This window comes from Achroia grisella, unplaced genomic scaffold (genome assembly GCF_030625045.1).
Source record: "Achroia grisella isolate CSIRO2021 unplaced genomic scaffold, CSIRO_AGI_Agris_v1 utg149, whole genome shotgun sequence".
NCBI lineage: Eukaryota > Metazoa > Arthropoda > Insecta > Lepidoptera > Pyralidae > Achroia > Achroia grisella.
The window spans coordinates 4,984,299-5,005,176 of NW_026712644.1; the positions used below are offsets into that span (position 1 = coordinate 4,984,299).

Consider the following 20,878-nt stretch of genomic DNA (forward strand, 5'->3'; position numbering starts at 1 on the left):
GATGTATAGACAAAGTAACTTTCATGAATCAATTCCAGCTTTCCAAATACAAACAATATTGTATCTCACTCACCGTGATCTTCACTGAGGAGTTGTGATTCGACATCGTCCAGCCACGTGGTGAAGTCATCCAAGCCACGTAAGTACACGCGCGCCTGGTACGCCTCTTGGAGTCGTTCATTCTTGAGTTTTGATGCTACCTACAACAGAATATAGAATAGAATAGAATAGAAAATCATTTATTCAAATAAACTTAATTTAAGCACTTTTGAATAGTCATAACAATTTGTTTTTTATCTACCACTCGTTCGGAAAGCTGTCTCATCACAAGAAGAACGAGCAAGAAACTTGTGTGTTGCTCTTTTAAATAATCCTTGTAAGTTTACATTTACAAGTCGAAACAATAACAATTGTTTTCTTGAGTTTTGATGCTACCTACAACAGCAACAATTGTTAAGTAAAACAATAACTAAAAAATAAAACTTTCTGCAATCTAAATATATATAACTCAAAGGTGACTGACATAGTGATCTATCAACGCACAGCCCAAACCACTGGACGGATCGGGCTGAAATATGCATGCAGGTAGATGTTATGACGTAGGCATCCGCTAAGAAAGGATTTTATTTTTATTAATTCTACCCCCAAGGGGATAAAATAGGGGATGAAAGTTTGTATGAAACTTTGTCAATATTAAACCGATCGGGCTGAGACTTTGCATGTATTAAGCTACTATGACGTAGGCATCCCCTAAGATTTTGATAAATTCCACCCCTAAGGAGATAAAATAGGGGATGAAAGTTTGTATAAATCTCCTTACATTTTGTAGTCCCTAATTTTTTACACACGCTAAACAAAAGTAAAGCCGCAAAAACTACACCTAATTAATAATAATACTTACTACTACGCGAGCATTGCCGCGGGCGAAAGCTAGTTAAACATATGAGTTATATAGAATCTGTGCTTCAAATAGTTTTAATAAAAACATTGAAATAGCAACTTTTTCTTTGAGTTTAGTCTGAAAGCACTGCGAAAGGTAACAACGGGTGTTTGCTGTAGGAATATTGCAGTGGTTGATTTGTTTTATTGTGAAATAAAAAGAATATTTAGATTGTATTGTACGTTGATTTTAATAGTGACGCCACGGAATGTTCGAGAAGGACTGCAAAATTGTATATAAAATAACATAGATCTTCGGTCGAAATTTGAAATTTTAAAATTTTTTTTTTAAATAAAGTAAAGGACTATATGCGATCTCAAACAACGGGTCAGGCCGTCGTAATTTCGATCCTCGTTTGAATTGGACGAAGGATCGATCGGAGATCATAAATAAGAGCAAGTCATCTCTCTAATAAATAAGTAGGAAGCAGAAATAATATTATACTGAGATGGGTCCCCGGGCATTCAAATATTGAAGGCAATGAGAATGCCGACCATCTGGCAAAGTTAGGGGCAAAAACCGTCCAACTGGGCCCCGAACCCTTCTGTGGTGTGCCTCGTTGCCTAAAACTGGGACATCTTAAATTAATAACCAAACGAGAAGCACTGGCAAGAAATGCCAGGATTAAAACATTCATAAGACCTAATATCGGGCTTCTCGAACAAATACTCCAATAGACTACTGCTATTGAGTAAAAACAACATATGCATGATGACTAGGGCCCTCACAGGACACTGCAAATTAAACAAGCATATGGCTAAACTAGGTATATACACGACAAGTATCTGCAGAGTCTACCAAACTGAAGAGGAAACGCCGCTTCACATCCTATGTGCTTGTAGCCCACTCGTGCATAAACGAAATATCTCCTTTGGAAAGTTTACACTCTTTCCCGAGGAGATAAAAACCATCGCTCCTAAGAATATCCTTCAATTCTTGTCCCTGACGGGTCTAGGAAGCAAACTCTGAAAAGGGCGAGCACAATAGATCTATGTAGGTCGCAGTGCTACAGGTGCTACACATCTGACAATAGCCCAAACAATCCAATAAAAAAAAAATACTAAAAGTCATAACTCACTAGTAGTTCTCGCCACAGTTTCTCCAAGTCGTCGACGTGGCGCAACAATTCTTCCCCTGCATAATGTCCTTTGGCTGAAAATACAATTATATATCTTATATATAAAATTCTCGTGTCACAATGTTATACTCGTACTCATACTCCTCTGAAACGTCTTGATCGATTTTTATGAAATTTTATATACATATTCAGTAGGTCTGACAATCGGCTATCTATTTTTCATACCCTTTAGTGATAAGGGGTATGAAAAATAACGTTTTTTTATATAAAATAAATATAAAACTCTAAATTTTCATCCTTCAACATTTCCATCAACCCCTATTTTTAATAGCGATTTTGATTTATATGGCAAAACAACTCAAAGGTTGACTGGAAGAAATCCCTCTTCTGGGATAAGTCCGCCATTGTACGCATGGTTTTTTCTAAGTCAATTGTGTCCTTTTATTTATATTTTTTTTATTATACCACTTAGGTGGCAAACAAGCATACGGCCCATACGCCTGAAACACCAGGGGTGTCACATACGCGTTGCCGACCCTTAAGAAACCTTAATATACCCTTCTTGAAAACCCCCATGCTGTAGTCTCTCGAGAAAACCTCGGCAAGTAGTTCATTCCACAATATTATAGTACAATAAAGTATTACAAACAAACAAACAACATTTGCGGTGTCAGTTAGTAAATGTATAAAATAGTATATGGGTAGTTCAGTAAACTATATATCACTGACAGAAGATGATATAAAAAAATATATATAAAAATTATACATATAATAAGAACTCTACCGACTGACAGAGTAACATGTATTTGAGACAGACAAATTCAAATTCAAATTCAAAATATCTTTATTCATGTAGGTCTATTACTGACCCTTATGATATGTCAAATCTACCGTCAGTTCGGAATGATTTCGAGATGAGAAGAACTGACGAGAAACTCAGCTCGTATTCTTTTTAAATAAATGTTGTACATGTTTACAATAATACAAATTCATTTCAGTTCTAATTTGGGAGAATAGAGTGACCACCAGCATATGCTATTCGATTTTTAGAAAAGTAAATAATGTAATATATGGCCAGTGGCCGTAACCCGAACGCCAGCGTCAGTTCACGAGTATGACGGATTATACAAATTACTTACTGCAAAGGTCTTCGCCGTTGTTGGTGACGTCATTGATGCGTCCCTCGCTGGCCGCCAGCTCAGCCTCAAAAGCCGCATGCTTCTGGATTTTACTTTGTAGGTTCGATAATTCTCTGCAGATAATGTTTTTACTTTATATTACTACTAGCTCCCCCTCGTCTGTATCACACTTATCTTTATATAATATATTTATAAATTATAGTATATATGATATTTTACCTCCTTAAGGGTAAAATTTTTACAAACTTTGAATGTCATATTTATTCATATTTAATCAACAGCCTCAGAAATAAGTTTCAAGCTTTTAGCTTCAAAAATGACGATTCTTCCATACAATCTTTCATCCCCACTTTCAACCCCTCACAACCCTTTTTTATTTATTTTTTTATTTAGGTGTTATATAGGCATCACGTGATAACGTGATATATGTAATGCTGTTCATGTTTACAAACGATACCATTTACCATCAGGTGGGAGGTATTACCATCCTCTTTGTACGTGCAATACAGTACAAAGAAAGTACCAGGAGAACATGAATTCACAGAGTGGTATCACGGGTGTCACATGATAAAATCCGTAGTGCTGTTCATGTAGACAGTTACCACTTACCATCAGGTGGTAAGCATTATTGCCATTCTCGTTGTAGGTATAATATTCTATAGAGAAAGTACCAGGGGAATATGAATTCACCGAAGATATTCATTCACAGAGTGGTATCTCGGGTGTCACATGACAATATCCATACTGATGTTCATGTAGACAGTTACCACTTACCATCAGGTGTGATATAGTCTAATTACCATTCAAATAAAAGTAGGTATCACCTGTAGTTCTGATCATTCGCCATTTGCATTTTCAGTGCTATCCACTCTCTCTCATGGTTCAGGTTGCGCAGGAACTGGTGCAGCTGTCGAGACTGCTCCAGCATCTCGCCGCGATGCGTACACGACTCCTGGGGAGGAGACGATTTTTATACCGTGGGAAATCAGCTAATCTCTGAAATGGCTGGACCGATTTTGACGGCACTTTTTTTGGCAAGTAGCTGATGTAATAAGGAGTATCTTAGGCTACTTTTATTTTAGAAAAATAAAGTTAAACTCCACGCGGACGTCGTCGCGGGAACAGCTAGTATACAAAGTCGATAAGGACGTAAGTACCTTGAGTTTGTCTCTCCTGGCGAGGATGTCTGCGACTCTGCGCTGGATGTAGGGTCTGTCGTAGTGCCCGTCCTGCAGCATCCCGACTGCGAACTTCTCCAGCTCGTCCACTCGACCCAGCTGGCTGTCCAGCAACTTGGCGAACTCCACGTGCTTACGGATCAGCGTCTCCACGGCTGGTAACCAATTACTTGGGTAAATAATAATCCTTACTCTTTACTAATATTATAAATGCGAAAGTAACTGTGTCTGTCTGTCTGTCTCGCTTTCACGCCAAAACTACTGAACCGATTTAAATGAAATTTAGTATACATATGATTTAAATGAAATTTGCTACACAGATAGTCTAGACCCTGAGAAAGGACATAGGCTACTTTTGAATGCGATAGAAGGGCTTATTTTTTTATTTTTTAAATACATTTTTCCACAGACATATTGGTCCGTGCCTTTTTTTAATTTACTTTAATATTATTATATTTCTAATTATAATTTCCATTTTTGTACAACTCCAGCCGAGATGTTACAATTTGCCTAACAGTGACACCGAGGCAGACCTTATCCGTCTGGTCCAGAACCACCGCTGGCCGGCCGGGTGAGTTGACAACATGCAGTGTCACCAATCTTTATTAGGAGCCAGTTACATTTACCAATATGCATATACAATTATATAAATCTTACACTACTACTAATTTCACAGTTTTCATTACATTGTGTTGTATTGTTAGCGTTAGAAGGGTTATAACGGGTTGAAACAGTTATATAATAATAATAAATAATAATAATAATAAATAATAAATAATAATAATAATAAATCCATTTATTGCCAACATCAGCACAGTTACACAGCTACACATTTATACATATTTAACATGATTGGCAATAGGTACAAACTCAGCTATTGCTGGACTGATGGGCGTCCAGCGCTGGTTTTCAGTTTGTACCTACGCAGGCGTACCTAATCACACGTGCTAGACAACAATACCACAACATAATGAAATAAAAATTTAACAAATTACTACATAAATAATAATAATATACGGATATTATTGGACACGTGACATGCATGCAATGCATGTGCATCTATACAAAAAAAAAAACACATTTTGTGTCGAGATTTGTCGCCGCTATCCATATGGAAGTGTCGTCATTTTTGAAGATGAAACGATGAAACTTTTTCATTTGGCTTTTATTGGGTTAGGTCATTAAATATTTTTTTTATTATTTGGTCAAGGTCATTTTAAGCGGACGGTGTCGCGGGTACAGCTAGTAAATTAATATTTTCATTTAATGTTAGACATAGACACCTATATAAATATACATTGTAAATAAACTGGCTTTAAAAAAAAGTAATTCTATTGAGTTTCTTGCCAGTTCTTCTCAATTGGATCTATATACCGAACTGGATGGTAGGGTAACAATTAAAATTATATTGTAAAAAACTTGACGTTCATAAGCGGCTAAGGGGCTGTTCAAGTATTACGTAAGCAGATTTATCACAATTATTTACCCCCCATCCCCCGTTGTCAGCAAAAGTAAGCAAAGCTCTTACCCCCTCCACCCATGCTTACGTAAACATCTCTCAATTAATGTATTGTTTTTTTTAGCAAAGACAATGTGAGGGTTGCCATTCGTGTAAAAAAGTAAATTACGACCGATGACGTAATCATCATACAGACTCCCCCACCCCCATGTCATCCAAAATAAGCAAAGAAAAGACCCCCCGCCCCCCTATAGTGCTTACGTAATACTTGAACGGCCCCTAAAATGTCCTACATGAATAGATGATTTTTGAATTTTGAATTTTGAATTTTATTATTGTAAACATGTACAACATTTATTTGAAAAGAATACGAGCTGAGTTTCTTGTCAGTTCTCATCTCGATATCATTCCGAACTGACGGTAGATTTGACATATCATAAGAGTCTGTAATAGACCTACATGAATAAAGATATTTGGAATTTGAATCGACTATATGTATAACATATGTACACCCGGAGCGCGTATCTAGTATAAAATAAGACCTTACCGTCCAGGTCCTCTCCAAGGTCGTCGTTGTTGAGGAAGGCTTCCTTGGCTGCGAGCCAGTCCTCCGTCTGCCTTGCCTGGTCCTTCAGCAGCTGCAGTTGGTGAGCCTGTATACACCAGCCGGTTTTTTTACTTATTATTAAACACCCATATTTATATGACATAACTGTACCGTTGTGATTATCATCTCATCACTGTATCACTGTGTATGATGTGATGAGGTGTGTATATGTATATATAATACATAATAATAATAATCTCAGGACAATTCACACAGCGCCATCTAGACCCAAGTTAAGCTAGCTAAAGCTTGTGTTACGGGTACTAGATAACTGATACAAATACATAGATATTTTTTCGTAAATACATACATATTATTCATAGAAAACACCCAGACCGATACAAACAATCATACTCACGAATACAAATGTTTGTGCCGTGCGAGGAATCGAACCCGCGACCATCGGACGTAAAGCGGTGTGGTAAACTGCTAGACCACCGAGGTCGTCTATACATACATTGTTAATTATAGTTTTTTTTTAATGGAATGGTGCACCCGCCTGCGCTAACGGTTTACGCTGGCGGGGCACCAGTGGAGGATAAGATGAACATGAGGTCAGGTCAGTTAGCACATCGTGACATATCCACCAAGAAATCACGATGGTTTCCAGGGGGATCCGCGAGGATATCAGCCTGACATGGTATATTGCTAGCAATGGGGTCATCAGTCCACATTCTTCGTTCACAATCCGCTTCCCCCCTGTTGCAGCAGTTGCTTGCAGCTATATTTATTATATATTGACGACCTCGGTGGTCCAGCGGTCTAGTACACCGCTTTACGACCGATGGTCGCGGGTTCGATTCCTCGCACGGCACAAACATTTGTATTCATGAGTATGATTGTATCGGTCTGGGTGTTTTCTATATATAATATGTATTTACAAAAAAAAATATCTATGTATTTGTATCAGTTATCTAGTACCCATAACACAAGCTTTAGGTAGCTTAACTTGGGTCTAGATGGCGCTGTGTGAATTGTCCTAAGATTATTATTATTATTACATATATATATATATTTATTATACCTCCCTTTTTACGGGGGTAATATAGTCAAACACGCGGGCCTTAGCCTTATTATTATTATTATTATTATTATTATTATTATTATATATAAGACCTCGTACCTGTGTGAGGTACTGCTTCCTCTGCAGCCAGGCTTTGTCCAATGTGGCGGAGAGGTTCTCCACTCGCTTCAACTTCTCCGGGGCTTGTGCTATTGGTGCTTCCTTCTGGAGAGATGCTATCGCCTTTTGACGCCCGTCTATCTCCGCCTGGTGGTAAGAGATGGTGAACACTTTGAGATGTGTGAGATCGTGTGGTGGATGGTAGGACTGTAATCTTAGTAATATAGTAAACTCAAAACGCTTACAGCGCAAGCATCAGATAATCTTGTACAAAATGTCTATAATTACTATATTATCTATACATATAAATAAAATTGGAGTGTCTGTTTATATATTGAAATAAACGCTTTTTACTACATGCATATGAATATAAATACGTTGCATGCAACAAAATAACATTTTTTATAATTTTTGTCTGTGTGTCTGTTTGTTCCGGCTAATATCTGAAAGGGCTGGACCGATTTTGACGGGACTTTTTTTTAGCAGATAGCTGATGTAATAAGAAGTAACTTAGGCTACTTTTATTTCAAATATAACGTTAAATTCCACGCGGAAAAAGTCGCGGGCACAGCTAGTGGATAATATTTTACATTACGAATTATTAAACAACTAGCTTAACCCGCGACTTTGTCCATGTAAAATAGTCACCTTACCCAAATACAATAAAAATATTTAATAATCTAACCCAATAAAAGCCAATTAAAAAAGATATTGTTCTAGCTGCACAAATGACGAATTTCCATACAATGTAATCAACAGACAGAAAAATAAGTTTCAAGCTTAAAAATTAGCTTTTAAAATGTCAATTTGTCCATTTCAACCCCTTACAACCCTTTTTCACATTAAGAAGTAACCTATATCCTTTCTCAGGATCTACACTATCTGTGTACCAAATTTCACTTAAATCGGTTCAGTAGTTTTGTCGTGAAAGCGAGACAGACAGAGTTATATATATACATACTTTCCCATTTATAATATTAGTAAGGCAGTAAAGATTACGTTAGAATCGAACCCCAATACGTTACCTTTCGCTCGTGGTGCGTCTCCAGCAGCGCCTCCGCGTCGGCGACGCTCTCGGGCGGCTCGCTCTCGTCCATCCGCTTCACAGTCTCCGACACCCACACCTCCAGCTCCTGAGGAACCGAACGTTATGACCTCATTCATATATCACTATACTACTCACTCATCCGGACTTCTCTATATTTGGTGCAATAGCCTATAAATTATTTTGTTACTCAAGTAAATTTTTTTTAAATGCTGTTGGCCGCAGCTGGCCTTTACAGCTTCACCGGACGATAGGGGGCGAGTGCAGATGACACTCCAAACCAAAGGAAGGACTTATGGAGCGGCTGAAGGTCAACTCCTGCCTCACAGATATGAATTTACTCTGAGGGTACCGCTAGAGGTAAGAAAATGTGCTAACTGACCAGACCTAATGCTCACTCTATCATGCTGCACTGGCGCCTGGCCAGCGTATACCGTTATCAACTTAGAATAAACTAGTCATCTGATTCGGTTTAGCACGGGTGTACACGTATATAAACTTTCGTTTTGAATAGAAATAGAAATAGAAATAATCTTTATTCAAATAAACTCATTACAAGCACTTTTGAATAGTCATATTTTGATTCTACCACTCATTTGGAACGCAGACTCATCACAAGAAGAATGAGCGAGAAACTTGTGTGTTGCTCTTTTTAATAGATGTTTTTTATATAAATAATTACAGTATAACAAGTAAGAGGCATGCGATAATCAACATAGAAATCGCTACGCACTCATTATTAGTGTAATCAGATAGTATTGTCAGTGCTATGGATTTAAAGTTTTTCTATAAAAACACTAGCTGTCCGAACAAACGTTGTTTTGCCTTAAAATAAAAAAAAAATTGGGGTGGACTACCCCTAACATTTAGGTGGATGAAAAATAGATGTTGGCCGATTCTCAGACCTAATCAATACGCTCACAAAATCTAATGAGAATCGGTTAAGCCGTTCCGGAGGAGTATGGGAACGAAAACTGTGACACGAGAATTTTATATATAAGATTATTATCGTTAACGAATTCTTCAATTTTGTAGTAAGCTTTAATAACTAACTACTATTAAAGACTGCATGAAAATCCATTGCGTAGCTGAAAAGATCTATCTATCTATACAGACAGCAGAAGTGACTTAATTTTATACTATATAAAAATGTTAGGATACCTTGAGGCTGTCATCGAACTTGTGTTCCGCAATGGCTTCATCAAGCAGTGCAGTCCGCTGCGCCGCCAGCTGTTGCAGCTTGTCCCAGCCGTCTTGCAAGCCTTTCAGAGACTTGTCGATATGTTCCGCATGCTCCGGGTGGCTGTACAAATATAACTCTTATTTATATTGTAATTAGATTGATTTTTAATTAAATTAATTCAGTAAGAAGTGATAATTTATATACAGTGACTTGTCGATGTGTATCATATGCTCCTGGTGGCTGTACAAATATAACTCTTATATACATTGTAATTAGATTGATTTTTAATTAAGAAGTGATAATTTATATAGAGTGACTCGTCGATGTGCATCATATGCTCCGGGTGGCTGTACAAATATAACTCTTGTATACATTGTAATTAGATTGATTTTTAATTAAGAAGTGATAATTTATATAGAGTGACTCGTCGATGTGCATCATATGCTCCGGGTGGCTGTACAAATATAACTCTTATATACATTGTAATTAGATTGATTTTTAATTAAGAAGTGATAATTTATATAGAGTGACTTGTCGATGTGCTCCGCATGCTCCGGGTGGCTGTACAAATATAACTCTTATTAACATTGTAATTAGATTGATTTTTAATTAAATTGATTCAGTAACAAGTGATAATGTATATAGAGTGACTTGTCGATGTGTATCATATGGTCCAGGTGGCTGTACAAATATAAATCTTATTTACATTGCAATTAGACTGATTTTTAAGTAAATTCTTATACAACTAATAAGTGGTAAAGCCTGAGGATATGATCTATAAGAGTGTTAGTGTAAAAATAACTCTTATTTTTATTAATATTAAATTAATTTAATTTATATTTACCATTGATAAATATACACATAGAGTAATTGATGATGTACTTAGTGCATACTGCACAGAGCAGTTCTGCAAGTATAACCTTTATTTCTATTGACATAAGATTGATGTTTAATTACAATCATATATATGGTAAGTAGCATTTGTAAATTATATAGAGTATTTGATAATGTGGTTTGTAGAGCACAGACAGCGGTTCTACAAATATAACTCTTATTTCTATTAAAATAAGATTGGTTTTTAATTAAATTAATATACTTGTAGCTAGAAATGGATCCTATTTAATTCTTTTAGTTTATTTAGATCAGAGAGAGAGAGAGATAAATTATCAGATATTTATGATGAAAATCTTAGATAAGTGGTCCCACTGCGGCTCGTGCGCCGCACTCGTGACACTGTCGGCCGTACCTGCGCGCTAGGGCCTGCCCCTCGGCGTGGAGCGCGCGGATCTTGTCGCGCACGGCCTGCGCCTCGTGCTCCCACTGCGGCTCGTGCGCCGCACTCGTGACACTGTCGGCCGTACCTGCGCGCTAGGGCCTGCCCCTCGGCGTGGAGCGCGCGGATCTTGTCGCGCACGGCCTGCGCCTCGTGCTCCCACTGCGGCTCGTGCGCCGCACTCGTGACACTGTCGGCCGTACCTGCGCGCTAGGGCCTGCCCCTCGGCGTGGAGCGCGCGGATCTTGTCGCGCACGGCCTGCGCCTCGTGCTCCCACTGCGGCTCGTGCGCCGCACTCGTGACACTGTCGGCCGTACCTGCGCGCTAGGGCCTGCCCCTCGGCGTGGAGCGCGCGGATCTTGTCGCGCACGGCCTGCGCCTCGTGCTCCCACTGCGGCTCGTGCGCCGCACTCGTGACACTGTCGGCCGTACCTGCGCGCTAGGGCCTGCCCCTCGGCGTGGAGCGCGCGGATCTTGTCGCGCACGGCCTGCGCCTCGTGCTCCCACTGCGGCTCGTGCGCCGCACTCGTGACACTGTCGGCCGTACCTGCGCGCTAGGGCCTGCCCCTCGGCGTGGAGCGCGCGGATCTTGTCGCGCACGGCCTGCGCCTCGGCGACGCGCGCCTCGTGCCGCCGCTGCAGCTCGTGCGCCGCACTCAGCTCGCGGCCGCGCTCCGAGCTGCTGAACAGCGCCGCCTTCTTCGCGATACGCTCCTCCGTGTCCTCCACGTCTCTGTCACAAACATTGGTGGAGTAAGGGAGGGAGGTATTCAATATGTGAAATATCTCGAGTAAAAGATATCACGAAAAAAAAATTTAATAACAAAGAACATGATGAAAGACAAAATAACACGTTGTGTTAAACGTGATATCCATTTTGGTCGGTATGTTTCCAAATTTCTCAAAATTTTTTGAATGGCCATTTTATAAATGAGCAACTTGTTCCTTACTGTGTGGTTAGAGTTTCTATCGAAGAGCTAGTACAAATTCCTGAATCTGAGGTTAGTTTCATATTAACCAAACTCTTGATTAAAATAAAAAAGAAATTTTGAATCCAAGGAGTCGAGAAGCGATCTTTCAGATATTTTTTTATTACCAATGTTTCCATCGCCGGACAGTCAGTTAGAAATATAATTTTTTCAGAATTTATAATTAGAATAACTGGAATCTCCGGCTTACTTTCTTTCTCAATTTTTTTATTATTTTTATCTGTCTGTCTGTCGGTCTGTTTGTTCCGGCTAATCTCTGAAATGGCTGGACCAATTTTGACGGGACTTTTTTTGTCAGGTAGCTGATGTAATAAGGAGTAACTTAGGCTACTTTTATTTTAGGAAAATAAAGTTAAATTCCACGCGGACGAAGTCGCAGAAACAGCTAGTAATTAATAAAAAGGCTATATATCAACTGACCTGTTGAATGAGTGTATTTCTAGAGCCGCTGAAAGATTGTCTCTGTACTGCTGTAGGGCTCCGCTGAGGGCCCTCCACTTCTGTAAGAAGGCTGCTCGGCGGTCTGATACCGCATCAGCCTGCTGTGTCGGACCCTAGGGGACAATACATCAAACAAATACTTGATACAAATTTACTATAAAGTCTTTAGAAATGTAGTGACTTAAATTAATTAAAGCTCGTAGGAGCAAATGGGTTAATGTTGGATTGAACAAAAATAATACACTAATCACACAGCGCCATATAGTCCCAAGCTGAGCAGAGCTATTGATATGGGGACTAGGTAACTGATGAATAAAATACACAGCCAACACGCAGACCGATCCAAGCAATCATACTCATGAATACAAAAGTTTGCACCGTGCGAGGAATCGAACCCGCAATCAACGGAAGTACCCTTGTATGCCTAACTGTAATTCAATCAATATTAAAGAGTAATAAAAAAAGACAATTAAACAGTTTGGTCCTTCGAGCCGGATGTTCAGATGTGACATTATGCTGCACCTCATTGAGGTTGTACTTGTATCAGCAACAGCTGAGGCAGCTCCTATTGCCAACTTTCCTATGACAGAACTGACCGTACGACGGCCTAGATGCGCACGTCTAATTCCTATACTAAAATAAATTAAAACAAGTTGGAAACTGTGAAAGCTAGTGAAAATAGCATCGAGATGCTAGCCTGTGTTAAGAAGCCCAAGAAATCCGAAGGAACAATGTACGAAACAGACGTTTCCACATATAATATTTTCCCTAACATGCACTATATGACTAATTTATTTATTGTGCTATTAAAAATGTGTATAATATGTCTAAGCCAACCATTCGGTAAAATCAGAAAGTATAACAGACGAAGTAATGGGAAAAATCACATTTATTATTTACCTGGTCAAGCAGCTTGTCAGCGAGGGCGCATATGATCTTAACGTGTTTGTCGTCCACCTTCATGTCGCTGTCCAGGTCGTCCAGCTTGCGCAGAAGCGCGCTGCAGTGCTCGTAGTCACGGCCCAACTCGTGCGCTTGCACCTGTACATCATCATTATCATAATCAGATCATTGCAGTCCACTGCTGGATATAGGTCTTTCCCAAGGCACGAAACTGGGTACGATCTTCATCCTTTCTCGTTCGATGATTACACGCAACCTTATATATGTCATTGCTCCACCTTACGTTTGTTAGTGTTTGTTTTACCTCTATTGTTGTTTTGTTTTGTTCTTTTATTTCTGTTTTTATATTGTTTTGATTGTCTTCGCTTTTTATTTTGGTACCTCGTTAATTTTGTCTTATGATTTCTTATATAAATAATTGTATATATGTATAAGAATGTATATATTTCTATAACTATATTCAAATTACACCTCTATTAAAATCATAACTTTGTAAATACATATAAACTCTGCTGAAGCGAGCGTAAATCACAGGCGCAAACGCTAAAGCATTGAGTACACCAAAGAGATTCTCAGTATTAATAAAAAAAAATGTATGTCCATTATAAAGTATTACGTAAGCACTATGAAAGGGGGGGGGGGGGTTTGCTTTGCTAATTTTGGATAACATGTGGTGGTGGGGGAGTCTAGATGATCATTACGTCATCGGTAGTCATTTATTTTTTTCACGAATGGCAACACTCACATTGTCTTTGCTAAAAAACAATACATTAATTGAAAAATGTGTACGTAAGCATGGGAGGAGGGGGTAAGAGCTTTGCTTACCTTTGCTGACAAGGGGGATGGGGGGTAAATAATTGTAATAAATTTGCTTACGTAACACTTGAACAGCCTTTAATGCTATAATATTTACGAATTAAGAATATATATTAAGAAATAATATGTTTACTTCTTTACAATAATATTTTTACTCTTTTCGTAACTTATGTTATTATACTCAGTTATTATTATATCCATTCAAATGAATCTAAAATTCCAATCCAATATTCATCCATTCCGTTAAGCAACGGAATGGATGAATATTGGACGAATTAATATGAAATTCATCCATTCCATTAAACAACTGTCTCACTCATTACATCAAGAGTCGTCTAATACAAAATCTTCTGAAAAGGATATTTTAGTGATTTGAGTGATTTTTGACGATTGAAAAGTGCTTAAATTAAGTTTATTTGAATAAATGATTTTCTATTCTATTCTATTAGTAATAAATAGGTGCAAATAACAATGCAATGCCGTGACAATGTTACACTTACCATCATCTCCTTGTCTCTTATCCAGGCCTCTATCTTATCCAGCTGTTGGTTGAACTCCAGGATGTCTTGAGCTTCTTCCAAACCGCGACCTATTGACACATATAACTCATCATTGCTGGCTAAAATTAGTTACAATATTTCGGCATAGATGGCGCTCTAGTGTTAAGTAATGGAAGCGTTTCCTTTTTTTATGATTGTTGTAATTTTTTTTTATATTACGATGGTGGCAATCAAGTATACGGCCCATCTGATGGTAAATGGTTACCGTAGTCTATGAACGCCTGAAACACTAGGGGTATCACGTGCGCGTGGCCGACCCTTAAGAAACCTTAATATACTCTTCTTGAAAAACCCCACGCTGTAGTCTCTCGACAGGAAGTTCATAAATGTTAATGTAAACTTACAAGGATTATTTAAAAGAGCAACACACAAGTTTCTTCTCGTTCTTCTTGTGATGAGACAGCTTTCCGAACGAATGGTAGATAAAAAACAAATAGTTATGACTATTCAAAAGTGCTTAAATTAAGTTTATTTGAATAAATGATTTTCTATTCTATTCTATTCTATTCATTCCAATGAAATGAATGCCTAATTTACACTCAGCCCGAGTGGGCAGGGAAGTGAGATCGGAAGTGAGCAGCGCGAGAGTGTAAACACGAGTGGAAACACTTCCCATGCCCACTCGAGCAACCAATCAACGCACAGTCCAAACCACTGGACGGATCGGGCTGAAATTTGGCATGCAGGTACATATTATGACGTAGGCATCCCCTAAGAAAGGATTTTGGATAAATTCCACCCCTAAGGTGATAAAATAGGGGATGATGCAGAATGTAAATATATTAGTTTGAATCTATCAGTAGCCAATGGAACGAATAAATTAAGATGAACAAAATAATTTTTAGTTCTTTAGGCTACTTTTATTTTAGAGAAATAAAGTTAAATTCCACGCGGACGAAGTCGCAGGAACAGCTAGTTACCCCATATATCTGTTCTAAATGTTGACAATAGATTAGTTAAGAATATTGTATAGAAACAAGTTTCGCAGACCCTAATGTTTTACACACGCTAAACCAAAAGTAAAGCCGGAAAAACTACACCTAATTAATAATAATACTGGGCAAAAGCTAGTTATATGATAAAACGATTTCCTGATTTACCGGTGAATTTTCACCAGTAAATCAGGAAATCGTTTTATGTTTTAATTAGTTATGTTTTATGTTTTAATTAAAGTACGATTATTAATTCCAGTCAGTAAAATGACAAGTGCAACTGTCACTGATACAGAAAAGTGTGACCCGCTACAATAGTGATGTTCAGCAATCAATAGACTTAGACATTTAGTCATGCTTTATTTTATTAGGTATCGAAGACTTTTTTTTTAATTTTAAATATTTAATACATATCGTATTAAACAATACGATTTTAGAAATATGGACCTTACCAGCATATTAAAATTTCTCACTACAACATTATTACAAAAGCTGGGAAAAAATGTAAAAAGAGATTCAGAGGAATTAATACTAGAATTTTTATTTGTATAAAGGCAATTTGATATTGAATAAAAAAAATGTAATCTCGACTAACTTTTAATTGTTAAAACTGGATTCTACCACATCACTATTTATTTGGGACTAAAAACCTGCAACACTGGAAATGTCATTTTACTGACTGGAATTAATAATCTTACATTAGTTATGTTTTAATGTTTTAATTAGTTAAAATAAAAACTATATAACGCCGACCGCAGTTGATGAACTAAGGAATGCGGATGTCAAAATGAGTAGGCTCCCAAACTACTTACCTCTTTGTTCGGTCGCCTGCTCCAGTAGCCTCCAGTCACTCTGCAGTGCAGCGAGTTGCTGTTCCACCTCTTCGTCAGGCTTGAGCTGGTCAGCCAGCGCTTTGATCTCGTCGAGTCTTGCTCTGTTGGCCGCCAGCTCGGCGGTGAAAGCTTGGTGTTTCTGTAGTTTCTTGATTTTATCGTCCAAGTTCGTTACTTCACCTGATATATGAAACATATTATTCTACCACTATACATATAAATAAAATTGGAGTGTCTGTTTGTAATATTGAAATAACCGTCTTTTACTACATGCATATGAATATAAATACGGTACATACACCAAAATAAACGTAAAACATTTTATACAATTTCTGTCTGTCTGTCTGTCGGTCTGTTTGTTCCGGCTGATCTCTGAAATGGCTGGTCCGATTTTGACGGGACTTTTATTGGTAGGTAGGTAATGTAATAAAGAGTAAATTAGGCTACTTTTATTTTGGAAATTTTCTTTTATTTTAGAAATAATAAAGTTGAAATCCACGCGGACGAAGTCGCGGGAACAGCCAGTGGTATATATAGTATGTGTAATCTGTACTTCACAAATAAACTATTCGAATTTTCTGGAATAAAATTAGATTACACTTTATACCTGTTGAAAGATTATATAATAAAAATTTAATTTAACTCTCAGTGTAGGTACTAGAAAGTACACGTGTTTTTTTTGGTTACTCCTAAACCTGACCACGTATAAAGTACCAAGTGGGAGAAATACCACCATGTATCATTAAGACGACGGACGGTAGGGAAAAAATAAAATTATAATGTAAGAAATTGCCGTTCATAAGCGGCTAAAATGTCTTACATGAATAAATGATTTTGAATTTGAATTTAAGGGGAGGAAGGAGAAGGGGGAGGGAAAGGGGAAGGGGGGAAGTAGAGAGGATGGTAAGAATTATAATAAACATCAAAAAGGGGGAGGGTTATAGGTATTTGAGGGGGGAGGGGGAAGTGGAGGAGGGATTTGAGGAGTGGAGAGGGAGGGGGGTATTTGAGAGGGGAGGGGGAAGTGGAGGGGGGATTTGAGGAGTGGAGAGGGAGGGGGGGATTTGAGGGAGGGAAGGGGAAGTGTAGGGGAGATTTGAGGAGTGGAGAGGGAGGGGGGTTTTGAGGGGGAGGGGGTAGTGGAGGGGGGATTTGAGGAGTGGAGAGGGAGGGGGGGATTTGAGGGAGGGAAGGGGAAGTGTAGGGGAGATTTGAGGAGTGGAGAGGGAGGGGGGTTTTGAGGGGGAGGGGGAAGTGGAGGAGGGATTTGAGGAGTGGTGAGGGAGGGGGGGATTTGAGGGGGAGGGGGAAGTGGAGGGGGGATTTGAGGGGGAGGGGGTATTTGAGGAGAAGTGGAGAGGGAGATTTGAGGGGGAGAGGGAAGTGAAGAGGGAGTGGAGGGGGTGGAGCGAGAGGGTGTTAAAAATGATAACAAACATCAAGTGTTTAATGGACGGTGTCAAAGCAGTAGTTACCGAGGTGCTGGTCCGCGTTGAGCTTGGCCAGCTTGTCGGCCACCCATCCCCGGGCCTCGGCCGCGTCCCGCGCGAACTGCGCGCGCGCAGACAGACGCACCAGCTGCGAGCGGCGCCGGGACGACAGCGAGTGCACCTACGGCCGACACCGTTACATCTCACCACATCACACCAATCATTACATAGTACAAAACAAAGTCGCTGTCGCCGTCTGTGCGTCCCTATGTATGCTTAAATCTTTAAAACTACGCAACGGATTCCGAAGCGCTTGTTTTAATAGATAGTGTGATTCAAGAGGAAGGTTTATATGTATAATACATGTACACCCAGGCGAAGTCGGGGCGAGTAGCTAGTATTTTATAAATTTTTCATCCATAATTTCAGACTGACTCACAATGTTACTTACCGTACTCTTTCGAAACGGCTTGACCGATTTTTATGAAATTTTATACGCATATCCTCAATATGTCTGAGAATCGAATATTATCTAGTTTTCCTACCCCCAAATGATAAGAATTGTCCTCCCAAAATTGTTTTAATTTTTTTGACATCAAATGTACGTTCTTTCTTTCTTACCTTCTTCCTTCTTTCATTGATCTTCTGGAGCTCATCAGCAATATGCTGACTCTCCACGTGGTTCTGTTCCAGTAGTTTCGCGCCGTGGGTGTTCAGCGTTACCAGCTTCTCATCCTAAAATGAACATTATTGTTTTAGTAATAAAATTTATTTTACATATTAGGAAGGCCAAAGTCGCTGGACCACCTGATGGTAAGTGGTGAGCATCACCTATATACATGAACAGTATCACGGACGTAATCATATGACTGCCGTAGTATTAATTTTTTTTATACTACTATGATTGCAATCAAGCATACGGCCGGTTTGTGTCTGTGTGTATGTGTGCAAACATACATACATATGTATATATATAAAGAAAGAATGAAAGAAAGAAAAACATTTATTGACAACCATTATTACATTTACGCATTTGACAAATGTACATTTTACACATATATATATACACATATGCACAGACACACTCATATACATATATGCATACATACACACTAACTAACTGTCACGGCGCTGGTATTCTGTGCCTGCCATTAGTGACATCACGTACCGCTCGATGTCTCAGTTATTTTGACCTTTGACATCTGTCAGATGTCATTATTGTTACTGACACCAAAAGCAACTATATATGTAACATGTACCTATGTCATGTATGTGTAAATGTATGTTCATATCAATAGTGGTTGTCAATAAATATTTTTCTATCTTCTCTCTAATAAAAGTTAAATATTTTAAGTAAAACGCATCCATCCTTTGACTGTTGCTTGAGAAAATTGAGAAATAGAATAGAATAGAAAATCATTTATCCAAATAAACTTAATTTAAGCACTTTTGAATAGTCAACATTTGTTAGGAAAACCACGCTCTGTTACCAAAATGTTAGGGAAAGTACTATGTATATATATACGTAAAAATATGTGTGGAAACGTCTGTCACGTACCTGTATGGTTCTGCGGATTTCTTGGGCTTCAGGGTCTCGAAGGTATCTTCGCTAGCTTTCCAGTTTCACAGTAGGTTTAACACAGTTCTAATTTATTTTAATTCACAACAAAGGCGCGCGCGCATCATGGCCGCCGTACAGTCAGTTCAGTACTGGGTGAGGGAGGGGAAGTAAAAGCGCGGGAACAGAAAACTAACGGACTCTAATATAATAATCTGTGCTTACGATGGTACAGGGTAGATTTTGGACACTACCGCTTATTCGGAAAGCTGTCTTATCACTAGAAGAATAAGCAAGGAACTTGTGTGTTGCTCTTTTAAACAAATAGAATATCGCCCCTACATTGCGACTAACATTGTAAGTTAAAAAGATCGTAAATATTTACCTGCGTGGCGAGAAGCTTCTCGAATGCCTCGTGCTTCTTCAGATGGTTGTCCACTTCCTCTACACTGCTCTGTGGTGATATTTCTGTGCCTGTAATAATAATTATTACATGTAATATCTGTATTACTATTTTACTTGGCTTTTTTCTATGTACATATAAATAAAATTGGAGTGTCTGTTTGTAATAAAGTGTCTGGACGGTAGGGAAAAAATAAAATTTTAATGTAAAAATTTGACGTTCATAAGCGGCTAAAATGTCCTACATGAATAAATGAATTTTGAATTTTGTAATACTGAAATAACCGTTTTTTACTACATGCATATGAATATAAATATAGTACATACATAAAAATATTTTTTTACAATTTTTGTCTGTCTGTTTGTTCCGGTTAATCTCTGAAATGGTTGGACCGATTTTGATGGCACGTTTTTTTGGCAGGTAGGTGATGTATTTTTATAATTTTTGTCTATCTGTCTGTCGGTTTATTTGTTTCGGCTCATCTCTGAAATGGCGTGACCGACGGGACTTCTTTTGGCAGGTAGCTGTTGTAATAAGGAGTAACTTAGACTACTTTTATATAAAAAAAATAAAGTTAAATTCCACGCGGACGAAGTTGCGGGAACAGCTAGTCATGAATAAACATTTTATTTATCTATCTAAGTACTGACTGAGGGTGGCCTCCTGGGTGGCGCACAGGTCGTGGAGCTGGTTGGCGTCCCGCAGGAAGCAGTGCAGGTCTATGAGCTGGTCCAGAGACACCAGACGCGACGCCCACGCCGCCTGCAGCTTCCCACGCTCCTCCAACAGCGCCTCGCACTTCTCCTGAATCTCCTGCACAAACAACCATATAGATCTGATCAGGTGTCATAGTGAACGAATGAAAATTGATGTCTTTAAGCACAGGGGACAAACGAGCTTACGGCTCACCTGATGGTAAGCGACTACCGCCGCCTAGGAGCATCTACAACATCAGGGAAATTGCAATGAGTGAGATAAGATTAAGAT

General features: G+C 38.8%; 1 protein-coding gene across 1 annotated transcript in view; it reads right to left on the reverse strand.

The window, feature by feature from the left end:
* The window catches only part of LOC131840784 (spectrin alpha chain, non-erythrocytic 1), a 119,132-nt gene that overhangs the window by 33,297 nt on the left and 64,957 nt on the right, over window positions 1–20,878 (reverse strand). The window contains exons 43-60 of the mRNA XM_059188983.1: window positions 20,542–20,704; window positions 19,874–19,962; window positions 18,552–18,665; window positions 17,976–18,111; window positions 16,480–16,680; window positions 14,676–14,764; window positions 13,357–13,497; window positions 12,436–12,569; window positions 11,574–11,759; window positions 9,731–9,872; window positions 8,550–8,657; window positions 7,525–7,671; window positions 6,342–6,447; window positions 4,315–4,490; window positions 3,982–4,109; window positions 3,158–3,270; window positions 2,019–2,092; window positions 74–200 (exon numbers count right to left, since the gene is read on the reverse strand). Of these exons, the coding sequence (XP_059044966.1) occupies window positions 74–200; window positions 2,019–2,092; window positions 3,158–3,270; window positions 3,982–4,109; window positions 4,315–4,490; window positions 6,342–6,447; window positions 7,525–7,671; window positions 8,550–8,657; window positions 9,731–9,872; window positions 11,574–11,759; window positions 12,436–12,569; window positions 13,357–13,497; window positions 14,676–14,764; window positions 16,480–16,680; window positions 17,976–18,111; window positions 18,552–18,665; window positions 19,874–19,962; window positions 20,542–20,704 (2,374 nt within the window). The remainder of the gene's footprint in view (window positions 1–73; window positions 201–2,018; window positions 2,093–3,157; window positions 3,271–3,981; window positions 4,110–4,314; window positions 4,491–6,341; window positions 6,448–7,524; window positions 7,672–8,549; window positions 8,658–9,730; window positions 9,873–11,573; window positions 11,760–12,435; window positions 12,570–13,356; window positions 13,498–14,675; window positions 14,765–16,479; window positions 16,681–17,975; window positions 18,112–18,551; window positions 18,666–19,873; window positions 19,963–20,541; window positions 20,705–20,878) is intronic.